We start from the raw sequence: 15,377 nt of genomic DNA, 5'->3' as shown, positions 1-15,377 counted from the left end.
ACTGACTGTCTGGGGCACCATGAGTTCCCACACTACCAGTTCAGTGACTGTCTAGGTCACCCCATGTGTTCCATGTTCCAGTTTACTGACTGATTGGGCCCCCATGAGTTCCCACTGTACCAGTTCACTGACTGATTGGGTCACCATAAGTTCCCACTGTACCAGTTCATTGACTGGCTGGGGCCCCCTGTGTTTCCAAAAGTACCAGATCACTGACTGATGGGTTCAATATGAGTTCCCACTGTACCAGTTCAGTGGCTGGGTTATCCCATGTTTCCAATGCACCAGTTCACTGACTGTCTGGGGCACCATGAGTTCCCACACTACCAGTTCACTGACTGTCTAGGTCACCCCATGTGTTCCATGTTCCAGTTCACTGACTGATTGGGCCACCATGAGCTCCCTCTGTACCAGTTCATTGACTGGTTGGGGCCCCCTGTGTTTCCAAAGTAACAGATCATTGACTGATTGGTTAGCCATGAGTTCACCCTGCACCAGTTCACTGATTAGATGAATGACCCTGTTTTTTTAATGTACCACATTCACCAACTGACTGGTCACCACAAGTTCTCACTGTACCAGTTCATTGACTGACTAGGTCACCCCGTGTGTCCATTGTGCCAAGTTACTGACTGACTAAGCCACCATGAGTTCCCACTGTACCAATTCACCAAGTGGCTGGGTCTCCCCATGTTTCCAGTATACCAGTTCACGGACTGAATGGGTCAATATGAGTTCCCACTGTAACTGTTAACCAATTGGCTAAGTCTCCACAAGTTCTGATTCAGTAAAATTAGTTCCCTCATCTCTACTGGTGCTTGCCTTCACAAAGGCATCAATAGGTATGAGCACATGGCAGCTTACTGCCCAAGTCAATGGCTGATGAGGAAGCTTACCGAACTGATATTTTTGACCCACATGGTTTCTACCCTTAAATTATCAACAGCCTTCTGACAACTTAGAAGATGACTTTAGATGCTGAACTTCGTAAAACATCTTTGCAGACGGCCAAGTGGCTTACCTAGAAGAGAAAAGTGCTCCTCCATCCCACTCCAGGAGTTCTTCTCGATGATCGCCCGTACCAGGCTCCATGGCTGTTTTCGGTAACAGATCTCTGAGGACACCCTAAGGATGTACAGAAACAAATGAGTATTGTGCACACTAAACTAGTCTAAAAGGTGGAAACAAGAACATCGGCAATCGACTCAAAAGTGGTCTTTAACAAAATGGTGGCCTTTTGCACAAAGACACCGACTCCCTGGTGCATAAATGTGAATGAGAAGAGTAAAAGAGGCCTCCATGATTAAAGCCCTAAAAAGGGGCGAAATGCGTCTCAAGAGTTCTCTACCGTGGAGGACAGGAGCTGAAGCTTCGAGGGGTGTCCCCTCTTCTTCAGAGCTCTAAAGAGGAGGGGGACACCCCTCGAAACGTGTCCGTTTTTTTGGACTCTACATTCCACCATTTTTACTGGCCAGCAGATCTTGCTGGATGATGCAAATGATGGACTTTATACAAATTGCTTAATTTTATCACTCGTTTGTGAGTATGCATTTTTAACTTTTAATTCATTAAAGTGTCGCAAAGGTAATGCGCAAGGATGGTGCGCCTTCTGTTCCTTTTTCAGTTTTAGAGTGTCTTCGGAGGTCCCCCTGACCTGTTGAGAGTGGCAGCACAGCTGCTGTGTGGTGGCTTGATGAGTGAAGACCCACTTTTCCTATCAACCGCAGGGCGATCTCTTGAGCGCAGGAGTACAGTGGAACCTCGGATTGTGAGCAACACAGTTAACGAGCGTTTGGCAATACGAGCTATTTATTTTTTTAACTGACTTTTTCCTGACTCAGTTTGCAAGTGCTGTCTTGCAAAACGAGCAGGATTCAAGCCTTTGCAGTGTGCAGTACCACATTTTGCTAGAGGTGTGGGGGCACCGGTGACACTCAGAGCCGCTAGGCATCAATCGGAGCCATTCGGAAATACTCAAAATCACTTGAAAATACTCGGAAACCCTCAGAAATACTCAATTCCTGAGTGTTTCCAAGCCTTTCCGAGTGCATCCAAGTCGTCTCCAAGTATTTCTGAGTCTCTCTGGCGCCCCCCACCTCTGGCCACAGGCGGTATTGCATGCAATAGAAGTCAATGTGGAACAAATTATCTTCGTTTCCATTGACTTCTATGGGGAAACTCGCTTTGATATGCGAGTGCTTTGGATTACAAGCATTCTCCTGGAATGGATTATGCTCGTAATCCAAGGTTCCACTGTATTTGTTTTTTTTCTTCATGCTGATACAGGTGATACATTTTTAATCCTCTTCCCCAGAGCCCAGGTCCTCCTGGACCTGCCCCCAGCCTGTGAGTGGAGAGTGAAAGGAGAAGCAGCAGACTGAACCTGCCCCCAACCTGTGAGTGGAGAGTGAAAGGAGAAGCAGCAGACAGGGCCTGCCCCAAACCTGTGAGTGGAGAGTGAAAGGAGAAGCAGCAGACTGGACCTGCCCCAAACCTGTGAGTGGAGAGTGAAAGGAGAAGCAGCAGACTGGACCTGCCCCCAACCTGTGAGTGGAGAGTGAAAGGAGAAGCAGCAGACTGGACCTGCCCCCAACCTGTGAGTGGAGAGTGAAAGGAGAAGCAGCAGACTGGACCTGCCCCCAACCTGTGAGTGGAGAGTGAAAGGAGAAGCAGCAGACTGGACCTGCCCCCAACCTGTGAGTGGAGAGTGAAAGGAGAAGCAGCAGACTGACTGTCTCATTCACTCTGCTATCTCCTCCTATCAGTATGTTTTTCTCTGTTGCTGTTCAGGAACACTCAAAGGTCTTGTCCCTCCCCAGCATGTGACTGGACAAACGACTCTCTAACTCTCATCTCCAAAGTTGTCCTCAGACAAAATAAGGAAAAGCAAACATACATTTTCAATCCACTTCTTCAGAGCACAGGTCATCCTGGAGGCACGCCCAACCTGTAACTGAACAGTGAATGTAGAAACAGCAGACTGACAAGCTCGTCTCGCTATCACTCTGCTCTCTCCTCCTCTTAGCATGTTCATTGTAATTCAGCACACCCGATTGACTCTTTGTGCTGTTTCTCGCTCTCCCGGTCTGAGCGCTGCTGTACAGCGAGTGCCAGAGGCTGATACCCAGGGCCGTCTTTAATATGGATTGGACCCTGGGCAAAAAATTTCTTGGGGACCCCCCCCCCCCATGCAATTCCCCCCTCCACCTGCTCTGAGACATACAATAAATAGCAGCTAGACTTAAAATCAGTTAACTGTATCAGATCAGGAAGCGATTGCGATTGGTTGCCAGCTGTTACAGCATATCATTACTGCTTACTAACTGGTTGCTAGAGGTTACAGCACACATTACGGCTCACCGATTAGTTGCTAGAGGTTACAGCAAATGATTTCTGCTGGTTAACTGGTTGCTAGAGATTACTGTACAGTGATACTGCCACTGATTGGTTGCTAGAGGTTACAGCACATCATCTCCTCGCTGCAGGGGGGGGGGGGGCATGATATACATATGAATAGCACCTTTATTTACATATCAATGCCACCGAAAACAGCTGTTTACTTATGAATGCTGCCACTATTTACATACGAATGCTCCCGTTGTTTACATATGAATTCCGGCTATTTACATGTAAACACAGGGTCTGCAGGTGAGTCATCCGTACACAATAGGGCAGAGCTGGGCAGCATTAGTGCCAGCCCTTCACACAGATATCGGGACGCAGCACGGGACTAAAACTTCAAGGGACAAGGGAATTTAAACTGGGACAGTTGGCAAGTATGAGGCAGCTGCTTTGGGGCCCCACAACAATGACAGGGTCCAGGGCAGCTGCCCCTTTTGCCCCGCCTTAAAGACGGCCCAGCTGATACCAAGTCAAAGTCAGGTACTGATACATGTGAGGATATATTAATGAGCTACATTTATTTGTGTGCATTATAACTGCCAGGAGTTTGGCTTAAACCAATAGCAAGTAACTATGTGAGAAAGAAGAAATAAAACTTATTGTTGAGTTATGAGAAGAATTATCATTTAAATGTTATCACTGTGCAAAACGACTATTTTTGGCAGGGTGGGGGAGCATTATCTGGCATTTGTAATGAAAGACATTTTAGCTGTTAGAGATGATGAATATGATACGTAGGTGGTCGGGATAAAAGACATCAGTCTGTCACAATCCTGATAGCTCAGAGTGAAAAGGGGGGGGGGGGGATCTTATAATGAGCTGTCAGCCGCTGCGGAGGACTAGCAGCTGAGCGGGATCTGTGATGATTAAGCATAGGGCTGGTGTGCTGCACAGTGGGCTCTCTTCTAGCCATCAGGAGTGTTGGCGAAATGCGTAGGCGGAAGTGACTCATGAGTGGGTACCTGAGACGAGCTTTATTCTTGGCCACGCTGAAGATGCAGTACCGATGAGCAGTGTAAAAATAATCCTGGTAGGGGATGCCCTGCGTTATGACTTGGGTGTCTAGGACATACACCGAACCCTTCAGATTGTAGAGAGTCTGCGAGACAAAAGAAGAACGGAGATTGAAAAAGAGATGGTGTTAGCAAATAAAAGTTTTTAACATTTGTTTTTTTTTAAAGAATCACCAGTCTAAAGCCTCGTACACATGATCGGATTTTCCGCCAACAAAACCGTGGAATTTGGTCTGAAGGGCGTTGGCCCCAAACTTGTCTTGCACACACACGGTCACACAAATGTTGGCCAACAATTACCAACATAGTGACATACTACGTGGTTTTCCAGCTCTTTAGCGCCACCCTTTGGGCTCCTTCTGCTAATTTTGTGTTAGTAGAAGTTTGGTGAGTGTTGATTCGTGCTTTTCAGTTCGGGCTTTTCAGTTAGTTTCTGAACGGCCGTTCGTCAACCAGACATGTTGCGGAATCGGAAGAGATAACGTGTTATTTATGATTGGCCTTGGAGTTATTGCTTTGACCCAAGTCCAGTCCAGGAACAGGAGGAGGAGGATTTCTTGGACCAAACATTGGTTGCTTTATTAATCATGACCAATTATGTCATATGCCTTTGCTGCGGGAGCTCCAGGAGAATAATCCGGATGATTTTCGGAATTATCTCCGGATGACACACCCCTGCTTTCACCAACTCTTGACATTGCTGACCCCCTATATTAAGAAGCAGGATACATGCATGAGGCTTTTATTTTATTTTTTGGTTGAATAATAATGGTATTTGGATTTGGTATATTTTGTATATTTTTGGATGCATAGAATGCACTTTTTGGTTAAGTTCTATTGGCAGATAGCATGTCTAATTTTATTTGTTTTCATTTTTTTAATGCACAATAAAAAAAATTGTGTAGAATAATACTTGGCTGTGTGTTTTACTTCAAATTACAGTTTGGGAGTAGGCAGTTACATTTTAAAAAATACAATGTAACATTAATAAGGGACACCAACATAGTTGTATCTTTGATCTTAAAAACTACAAGATAATGGTGTTGTGGTAACTTGCCCAAAAAAAAAAAAAAAAAGCATAATAATATTATTCTTGACATCACTAATAAAAAAAAAGCCTTTGAAAATTAGTTTGCAATAACTCCATCAGTATCACCAGCAAAGCAGCTTCATTATTATCCCATTAAAGAAGAAGAGAATTGTGCGCTGCATTTGGAGATTTCATAATTAGCCGCGTCACGAATGTTAATTCTCCATTAGGAACGCTCGTTTACAAGACCGACCGCTTCCGGCTCGTCCTTGCTTCCGAGCATGCGTATTTGCACTTTGGACTTTTGTCCGATGGACTTGTGTACACACGCTCGGAAAATCGGACAACACACAAATTAGTACACGGAAAATTTTAAAAGCTGCCATCCATTTGTCCACAGAAAATCCGACAACAATTGTCCGATGGAGCGTACACGCGATCGGATTTGGCCGCCAACAGCCTGTCATCACACATTTCCCATCGGAAAGTCCAATCGTGTGTACGAGGCTTAAGAATAGCTCAAAATTTTACAAAATTTGCTGTCAAGTCACTGGGGTCGTCAGTTCCAATCCCAACCACGACACTACCTGCCTGGAGTTTGCATGTTCTCCCTGTGCCTGCGTGGGTTTCCTCCGGGTACTCCGGTTTCCTCCCACACTCCAAAGACATGCAGGTAGGGTAATAGGCTCCTGTCTAAATTGACCCTAGTACAGTGATGGGGAACAATGGCAGTGCATTTTGAGAGCCCAATACAAGTGATCGGGCTGCTCTAGAGCCACCCAATTGCTTTGATCGGAAAGCCCTTCACCTGCTCTTTAAGCTGGTACCACTAGCAGCAATGGACTTGATTTAAATGCTTGTCTACCATGCTGTTTATAAATGTACTTTGGTGGACAAGTGGTTAAGAAAAGGTGCGCTCCTCTATGTCTGCTGCCCTAGACACATGCCTACTGTGCCTAGCTCAGTGATGGCAAACCTTGGCACCCCAGATGTTTTGGAACTACATTTCCCATGATGCTCCACTACACTGCCGAGTGCATGAGCATAATGGGAAATGTAGTTCCAAAACAGCTGAGGTGCCAAGGTTCACCATCACTGCCCTAGCATGTGTATGTATGAATGTGAATTAGGGACCTTAGGTTGTCAGCTCCTTGGAGGTAGGGACTGATGTGAACGTACAATATATATGTAAAGCGCTGTGTAAATTGACAGAGCTATAGGAGTACCCGTAACAAAAAAAAAAAACATAAGTCAACCAGTCATGCAGGAAGGAAGGAGTCTGGGTCGAAGAGGGAACTTTGACCTTGTTTCTTGATCAGGCAACATTTGGCAGCAACATGCCAACACACAAGGACCCGCATCCATGTGGCACTTTCTAAAAGTGAATATTGTGGCACAGTTAAATAATAACTTCAGTCGCTCCTCTAATTTTTTTGTAGCTCTACCTACCTGTTGTGCAGCGGAGACCTGGATTCAGATACTCACCTGCCCAGGGGATCCAACGTTGCCCTGATGCGATCCACTGATTAGGTGCAGCGGCCCGTGCCCCACCCAACCACCTTGGTCCTCCTTAGTCATTAGAAGCAAGCTTGTTTCTTCTTGGTCAAGTCAACCATTCCTTCCTGCTTTATAGAAGGCCAGTAGAATCTGGGTCAAAGATGGAACTTTGACCTTATTCCTTGACCAGAAATTTCCCAGCAACATGTCAACACAGGGACCCGCATCCATGTGGCACATTCTAAAAGTGCTCATCATGACATAGTTTCTCCTCAAATTTTTTTTAGCTCCACCTGTCATGCAGCATTGTCCTGCATTCAGATACTCACCTGCCCAGAGGATCCAACATTGCCCTGATGCAATCCACTGATCAGGTGCACCAGCCTGGGTCCCATACCACTGCCTTGGTCCTCCTTAGTCATTAGAAGCAAGCTTGTCTCTTCTTGGTCAAGTCAACCACTCCTTCCTGCTTTTTAGAAGGCCACAGCGGTGTCCTGGATTCAGATACTCACTTGCCCAGAGGATTCAAAGTTGCCCTGATGCAATCCACTGATCAGGTGCAGCGGCCTGGGTCCCATACCACCACCTTGGTCCTCCTTAATCATTTGAAGCAAGCTTGTCTCTTCTTGGTCAAGTCAACCAATCCTTCCTGCTTTTTAGAAGGCCAGGAGAGTCTTGGTCAAAGATGGGACTTTGACCTTATTCCTTGACCAGACATTTCCCAGCAACATGTCAACACAGGGACCCGCACCCACATGGCACATTCTAAAAGTGCTCATCATGACATAGTTTAAAAAGAACTTCAGTTTCTCCTCAAATTTTTTAATTTTAGCTCCACCTGTCATACAGCATTGTCTTGGATTCAGATAGTCACCTTCCCAGCGGATCCAATGTTCTCCTGATGCGATTCACTAATCAAGAGCAGAAACCTGGGTCCTGCACCGCCATCTTGGTCCTCCCCAGTCATCAGAAGTCGGCTGCCTCTTCTGGGTTCAGGCAGCCGGCCTCTGATGATGACCACAGCTCCACCCACCAACCGCTGTTAATGCCTTCTATTTGATGTGAAATCCCAAAAGGCTGAGGCAGCAGGGACACATCATTCTCATATGGCAGTGATGGCGAACCTTGGCACTCCAGATGTTTTGGAACTACATTTCCCATGATGCTCATGCACTCTGCAGTGCAGTCGAGCATCATGGGAAATGTAATTCCAAAACATCTGGGGTGCCAAGGTTCGCCATCACTGTCATATCGGGAATAATTTTTTGACCATGCTTTGCTTATTGGTGACAGCATGTGTACATCCCCGTCCGGTTGCTTTGGCGGTGGTTAAAGGGTGGTAAAAAATACAGCTTATCCCCCTGTTTTTAGAACCCCCCAACTGCAAGTGTAGACTAACCCTTAGGGAGAACTGCAAAGTGGACCTGTTGATTTGCCTTTCTTGGGCATTAAGCATTGGCTTTGGCATGTATAAGAGCAGAATAAATAAGGAGAGGACGGGTGGGAACTTGAAAAAAGCCGGCGCATGCTTGGGCGCTTCTTCTATTTAATTTAAAGGTCTAAAGGTTGTCATACCTGAGTCTCCACTGCGGGGGCAGTTTTTGGTCCCAGAGGATTATTAATAGGAATGGTATAATTGAGAACGCGGGTTTGTCTTCCGCTGCTGTCCCTTTCCCAGGGGTTCACTATGACATCTGTGAAGATGAAGAGGAAATCAGGTGCTGCGGGATGAACGAACGTAACAAACTGGTGGTGACACCACTTACTGTTTAACAAAAATGCTAATTTGCATAGCTAAAAAAATGTTATATACATTTTTTAAGGATTTCGTACCTCGTTTTATTAAAGAAATACTTACTGCTTTTTTTTTTTTTTTTTTTTTTTTTTTTACATTTTGTTATTATGCATCAATAATACAATTTGTTATGCATTAATAATGCAACTGTGTCTGACAATTACACTATTAGAATTAGATGGTACTGCAGCTGAGCTTTGCAGCCTGAAGGTGGCAGTGTACATCTGCAGATTGAAGGATTTCATGTTTTCATAACTGAAGCTAACAGGCAACACGTGCCAAAGCTGATGTAGAGATCATATTACTGGGAACCACTCTGACCGGCCAACTGCTGGCTTTAAAAGGGGAGGATGTTTATTATTGTATCCCCCGACATGGGGCATCATGGGGGGGGTATGGGGGATAGAAGGGGTTAAACTACCCTGGTAAAGGAAGCTGGGACTCCAACTGAAGTAAGACCCAGGGTCTTTCTATATATATATAAAGCTGTATTCATTAAGCTATGGGGACTCTGATGTAAGGGGCTGTGATGGGGATACTGATGTAACTGGGATTCTGATGGTAATTCTGATGTTAAGGGGCTCCGATGTAAGGTGGAACTCTGATGGGGACTCTGGTGTTAAAGGGCTCTTATAGGGACCTTGATGTTAGGGGGGACACTGTTGAGGACACTGATGTAAGAGGGTACACTGATAGAGACTCTGATGCAAGAGAAAGTGTGATGGGAACTTTGATTATGACTCTGATGCTTTGGCGCTCTGATGGGGACCCTAATGAAATTGGGGAGTCATTTGGAGACACTGATGTAAGATGGTACTCTGAAGGAAGCTCCGATGTAAGGGGATGTTATTGGGGACTCTAATGTAAAAGGAACTTTGATGGGGACTTTGATGGTGACTCAATTACTAATTAAAATTAAAAAGTAATTTTAAGGGGCTCTGATGGGGACCCTGATGTAAGGGGGGGGGGAACTCTGTTGGGGACACTGATGTGAGGGGGATCTCTGTTGGAGATACTGGTGTAATTGGAACTTTGTAGGAGACTGTGATGTTAAAGGGTTCTAACGGGGACTCTGATGTAAGTGGGGACTCTGTTGGGGACACTTATGTCAGGGGGGTAGGTACTCTGATGTAAGAGGAAGATTGATGGGGACTTTGATTATGACTCTGATGTTAAGAGGTTTCAATAGGTATCCTGATGTAAGGGGGTGCTCTGAAGAACACTCTGATGTAAGGGGACATTAATGGAGACTCTGGTGTAAAAGGAAATTTGATGGGGACTTTGATGTTAAAAGGTTGTATTTGTTGTTCTGATGGAGACTCTTTTGTTATAGGAACTTTTATGGGAGCTTTGATAAAGACTTTGATGTTCAGGGGGACAATGATATAGGAAGAGAACTGATGTAAGGGGGACTTCGATGGAGACTCCGCTGTAAGGGGGACTTAGTTGGAGACAATAACGTAGTGAGAGAGAAACTCTTAGGGACCCTATTGTAAAGGGGACTTTTGATGGAGACTCTGATGTTAAGTGGCTCTTTTAGGGACAATGATGTAGAGACTGGGTGAGAGAAACTCCTGGGGACACTTATGTAAGGGAGACTTTTGATAGAGACTCTGATGTTAAGGGGCTCTGTTGGGGACAATGATGGAGGGAGAGAGAAACTCCTGAGGACCTTGGTGTAAGGGGGACTTTTGATGGAGACTCTGATGTAAGGGAGACTATGTTGGGGACGGTGATGTAGGGAGAGAGAAACTCTTGGGGACCTTGATGTAAGGGGGACTTTGATGGAAATGCTGATGTAAGGGGGGCGATGATATAGGGAGAGAGAAACTCTTGAGGACCCTAATGTAGGGGAGGCTTCGATGAAGACTCTGATGCAAGGGGGACTTTGTTGGGGATGATGATGTAGGGAGAGAAACTGAGAACCCAGATGTAAGGGGGGCTTCAATGGAGACTGTGATGTAAGGGGGGGGGGGCGATGATGTAGGGAGAGAGAAAGTCTTGGGGACCCTGATGTAAGGGGGACTTCGATGGAGACTCTGATGTAAGGGGGAATTTGTTGTGAACGATAATGTAGGGAGAGAAATTCTTGAGGACCCTGATGTAAGAAGAGCTTTGATGGAGACTCCGATGTAAGGGAGAATTTGTTGGGGACGATGATGTAGGGAGAGAAACTGAGAACCCAGATGTAAGGGGGGCTTCAATGGAGACTGTGATGTAAGGGGGGGGGGCGATGATGTAGGGAGAGAGAAAGTCTTGGGGACCCTGATGTAAGGGGGACTTCGATGGAGACTCTGATGTTAGGGGGAATTTGTTGTGAACGATAATGTAGGGAGAGAAACTCTTGAGGACCCTGATGTAAGAGGAGCTTTGATGGAGACTCTAATGTAAGGGAGAATTTGTTGGGGACGATGATGTAGGGAGAGAAACTCTTGAGGACCCAGATGAAAGGGGAGCTTTGATGGAGACCCCGATGTAAGGGGGAATTTGTTGGGGACGATGATGTAGGAAGAGAAACTCTTGGGGACCCTAATGTAAGGGGGACTTTGATGGAGACTGTGATGTAAGGGGGACTTTGTTGAGGACAATGATGTAGGCAACTCTTGGGGACCTTGATGTAAGGGGGGCTTTGAAGAAAGACTCTGATGTAAGGGGGGCTTTATTGGGGACAATGATGTAGGCACAAAGAAACTTTTGGGGACCTTGTTGTAAGAGAGGGACTTGATGATGGATATTCTAATGTAAGGGGGATCTCTGATGGGAACTTTGATGTAAGGGGGAGGGGGAACTTCCATGGGGAATTTTTTTTTCAGCCCACGAATATTTATAAAACAGGCAACAGAGGGGCCCCTGACCTGTGAACTTTCTGTGCTCCATGAATTCACTCATGAATCTCGTGTCGGAGGCCAGAGCGTGTTGCAGGCGATCTGCGCTAACGTGGTACACAGCGTTGATGTGAAGCCTGCCAGGCAAGTCCGAAGAAATGCCATCTTTAGAGACTCCGCCGGCATCTGAAAAAGATAAACAACATAGAAATACTTAGAAAAGGAAGTCCGTTTTACTGGTAAAGACAATAGTATGCAGAAGAACAAAAAAATAAAAAAAATGAATCCGATATTTTATCCACCATATAATTACACTACACAAAGTGTTTAAAACTGTAAAGATGTTCCTATATCTATTACTGGGCTTGAGTTGAGTAGAACTAGGAGTACTTAGAAAGGTGCTTTTGCATGTTTGCTCCCATGGGGGAGAAGAGACTTCAGCTTGTGGTCCTTGGGAGCAGGGCAATAGGCCATATACATCTTGCAAAAGAGCTGGATGTCCTATGGGGGAAGGGCAACAGAGACGGTGGTTCTTTGAAGGAATGGGCGCAGTGCCTGTAGTCTTTAGAAAGAGGGGCAACACAGCTGGGGGGGGGGGGTGACAATCTCGACACATTTTGTTCTTCTTTAGAAGATACCTTCAGGGTCTTTCCACATGCAGGTTTGTTCATTTCAGCGTCCGGTTTTGGGTTAATTTTCAAAAAACTATTTTAAATGGCTCCATCTTCCTCTCTTAGCCCTTGTACACCGTGTTGTCAGATAATCTGACCGTGTGTGGGCTCCATCGGACTTTTTCCGTTGGAATGTCCGACCAACAAAGTTTGAGAGCTGGATATAAAATTTTTCCGACAACATGATCCGATCGGACTTTGTCCCATTGTTTGTAGAGAATTACGATCGGACAAAGTGCCACGCATGCTCAGATCAAATTTCGAGACCAAAGCTATTGGCTACTAGCCTGAACGTAGTCCCGCCGTAATGAACGAACGTCATCATGTTCTGAACTATCGGATTTTTCAACTTTATCCGACCATGTGTACGCAACACCAGTTTCGGACAAAATCCATCGGACAAAATCCGACGGATTTTGTGGTCGGAATGTCCGACCATGTGTACAACGGCTTAAAGGGGGCTGGGGGGTACCGCTATGATTTTTTTTTTTTTACTTTGCACATTTCTATTTTGCATGTTCTAATCAACAAAGCATCTTGGAAGATCATTCTGAAATTATTGCTAGTTATGCCCATGCGGACAGCGATAATGCCCATGTAGACGGTTGGATGTTCCTCCTCTTGAGCGCGGTTCAGCTACAGGCAGGGAAAGACATCCTCTCTACCCTCCCCAGCTGGCCTTGTTATCCGGCTCCAGATGTTTTGGACGATAACATAAATCATGGTGGAGAGATTAATCAGAGAGATGACATAAGCCCCACCAAGACATCCTATTACCCAGACACCTGTGGGGCAGCATACAAGCTGCTCTGCTCAATCTATTTACTGGGGGGGGGGAAATGAGAACACGGCGAGAGCGGATATTAGCAGAGAAAATCTCTTGTTCGTACCAGAAAAACTCTTCGGTCATTGGCCTTATATTGAAAAGCTGCTCATTCTGACCAGGAAAAAAAAAAGGAAGCTTTGGTGCTTCTCATCTGCTTCCCTCCAGAGGCTGCTGTAAGCTGCACTGTGTATGATTTGCATCTACTATCACAGTGATTCCAGCAAACGTTTTTCCTGTTGTGTACACACAGCGGCACACTTAGCCCTTGTACACACGGTCCGACAAAGTTGTCAGAAAATCTAAATTGTTCGTAACGTGATGACGTTATTTCGTTACAGCGGGACTACGTTCAGGCTAGTAGCCAATAGCTTTGGTCTGGGAATTTGATCTGAGCATGCGTGGCACTTTGTCCAATCGGAATTCTCTACAAACGTTCGGACAAAGTCCGATTGGATCATGTTGTCGGAAAATTTTATAGCCCAGCTCTAAGCCCTTGTACACACGGTCGGATATTCTGACAACCAAATCCGTTGGATTTTGTCGGACGGATTTTGTCCGAAACTGTTGCATACACAGGGGCGGACAAAGTTGTCGGACAATCCGATCGTTCAGAACGTGGTGACGTTATTTCGTTATGATGGGACTACGTTCACGCTAGTAACCAATAGCTTTGGTGTAGGAATTTGATCTGAGCATGCCTGGCATTTTGTCCGATCGGAATTCTCTACACATGATCGGACAAAGTCCAATCGGATCATGTTGTCGGAAAATGTTATAGCCCAGCTGGAAAACTTTGTTGGTCGGATATTCCGACGGAAACAGTCAGATGGAGCCCACACATGGTCGGATTATCCGACAACATGGTCCGATCGGACATTCTCCGTCAGAATGTCCGACCGTGTGTACAAGGGCTTAGAGTACAAATGACCAACAGCAAACAGTATAATTACATACAGTGCATTGAAAAAAGTATTCATACCCCTTGACATTTTCCACATTTTGTCATGTTACAACCAAAAACGTAAATGTAATTTATTGGGATTTTATGTGATAGACCAACACAAAGTGGCGCATAAATTGTGAAGTGGAAGGAAATGGGTTTCAAGATTTTTTACAGGTAAATATGTGAAAAAGTGTGGTGTGTTTTTGTATTCATTCCCCTTTACTCTGATACCCCTAAATACAATCTAGTGGAACCAATTGCCTTCAGAAGTCGCCTAATTAGTAAATAAAGTCCACCTGTGTGTAAGTTAATCTCAATATCGATATCAATACAGCTGTTCTGCAAAGCCCTCAGAGGTTTGTTGGAGCAGTGGTCATCAACCATGTCCTCAGGGCCCACTAACAGGCCAGGTTTGCAAGATAACTGAAATACATCTCAGGTGATATCATTTGCTGCTCAGTGATTGCCGTATTCTAGTCTACATCTCCTCAAGGTAATACATAAAACCTGGCCTGTTTGTGGGCCCTGAGGACAGGGTTGATGACCACTATTCACAAAGGTTCTCTAACACAAACAGCATTATGAAGGCCAAGGAACACACCAGACAGGTCAGGGATAAAGTTGTGGAGAAGTATAAAGCAGGGTCAGGTTATAAAAAAATCTCCCAAGCTTTGAACATCTCATGGAGCTCTGTTCAATCCATCATCTGAAAATGGAAAGAGTATGGCACAACTGCAAACCTACCAAGACATGGCCGTCTACCTAAACTGACCGGGCTGGGCAAGGAGAGCATTCATCAGAGAAGCAGCCAAGAGGTCCATGGTAACTCTGGAGGAGCTGCAGAGATCCACAGCTCAGGGGGGAGAATCTGTCCACAGGACAACTATTAGTCGTCTCTCCACAAATCTGCCCCTTTATGGAAGAGTGACAAGAAGAAAGACATTGGAGAAAGAAAGTCATAAGAAGTTTGGTTTGCAGTTTGTGAGAAGCCATGTGGGGTACACAGCAAATATGTGGAAGAAGGTGATCTGGTCAGATGAGAACAAAATTGAACTTTCTGGCCTAAAAGCAAAACGCTATGTGTGGGAGAAAACTAACACAGCTCATCACCCTGAACATACCATCCCCACTGTGAAACATGGTGGTGGCAGCATCATGTTGTGGGGATGCTTTTCTTCAGCAGGGAAAGGGAAGCTGGTCAGAGTTGATGGGAAGATGGATGGAGCCAAAGACAGGGCAGTCTTAGAAGAAAACCCATGATGCCGCGTAAACACGGTTGGAATTTCGGCTAGCAAAAGAGAGCTTTTCGCCGGATAAATGCGACTGTGTGTAGGCTCCATCGGAATTTTGCTGGCCGAATTTCCGCCAGCAAAAG

The 15,377-nt window shown here is 45.5% G+C and overlaps 1 protein-coding gene across 1 annotated transcript in view; it reads right to left on the bottom strand.

The window, feature by feature from the left end:
- Positions 1–15,377, bottom strand: part of GRAMD1A (GRAM domain containing 1A) — a 182,007-nt gene that overhangs the window by 25,898 nt on the left and 140,732 nt on the right. Inside the window, exons 11-14 of the mRNA XM_077456438.1 lie at positions 11,593–11,748; positions 8,518–8,636; positions 4,365–4,501; positions 1,022–1,125 (exon numbers count right to left, since the gene is read on the bottom strand). Coding sequence (XP_077312564.1) covers positions 1,022–1,125; positions 4,365–4,501; positions 8,518–8,636; positions 11,593–11,748 — 516 coding nt within the window. The remainder of the gene's footprint in view (positions 1–1,021; positions 1,126–4,364; positions 4,502–8,517; positions 8,637–11,592; positions 11,749–15,377) is intronic.

Source organism: Lithobates pipiens, unplaced genomic scaffold (genome assembly GCF_037356315.1).
Source record: "Lithobates pipiens isolate NorthernLeopardFrog02 unplaced genomic scaffold, aLitPip1_a1.2 Scaffold_27, whole genome shotgun sequence".
Taxonomy (NCBI): Eukaryota; Metazoa; Chordata; class Amphibia; order Anura; family Ranidae; genus Lithobates; species Lithobates pipiens.
The sequence above is the reverse complement of the archived record's forward strand: the minus strand, read 5'-3'. Positions and strand labels throughout refer to the sequence as shown.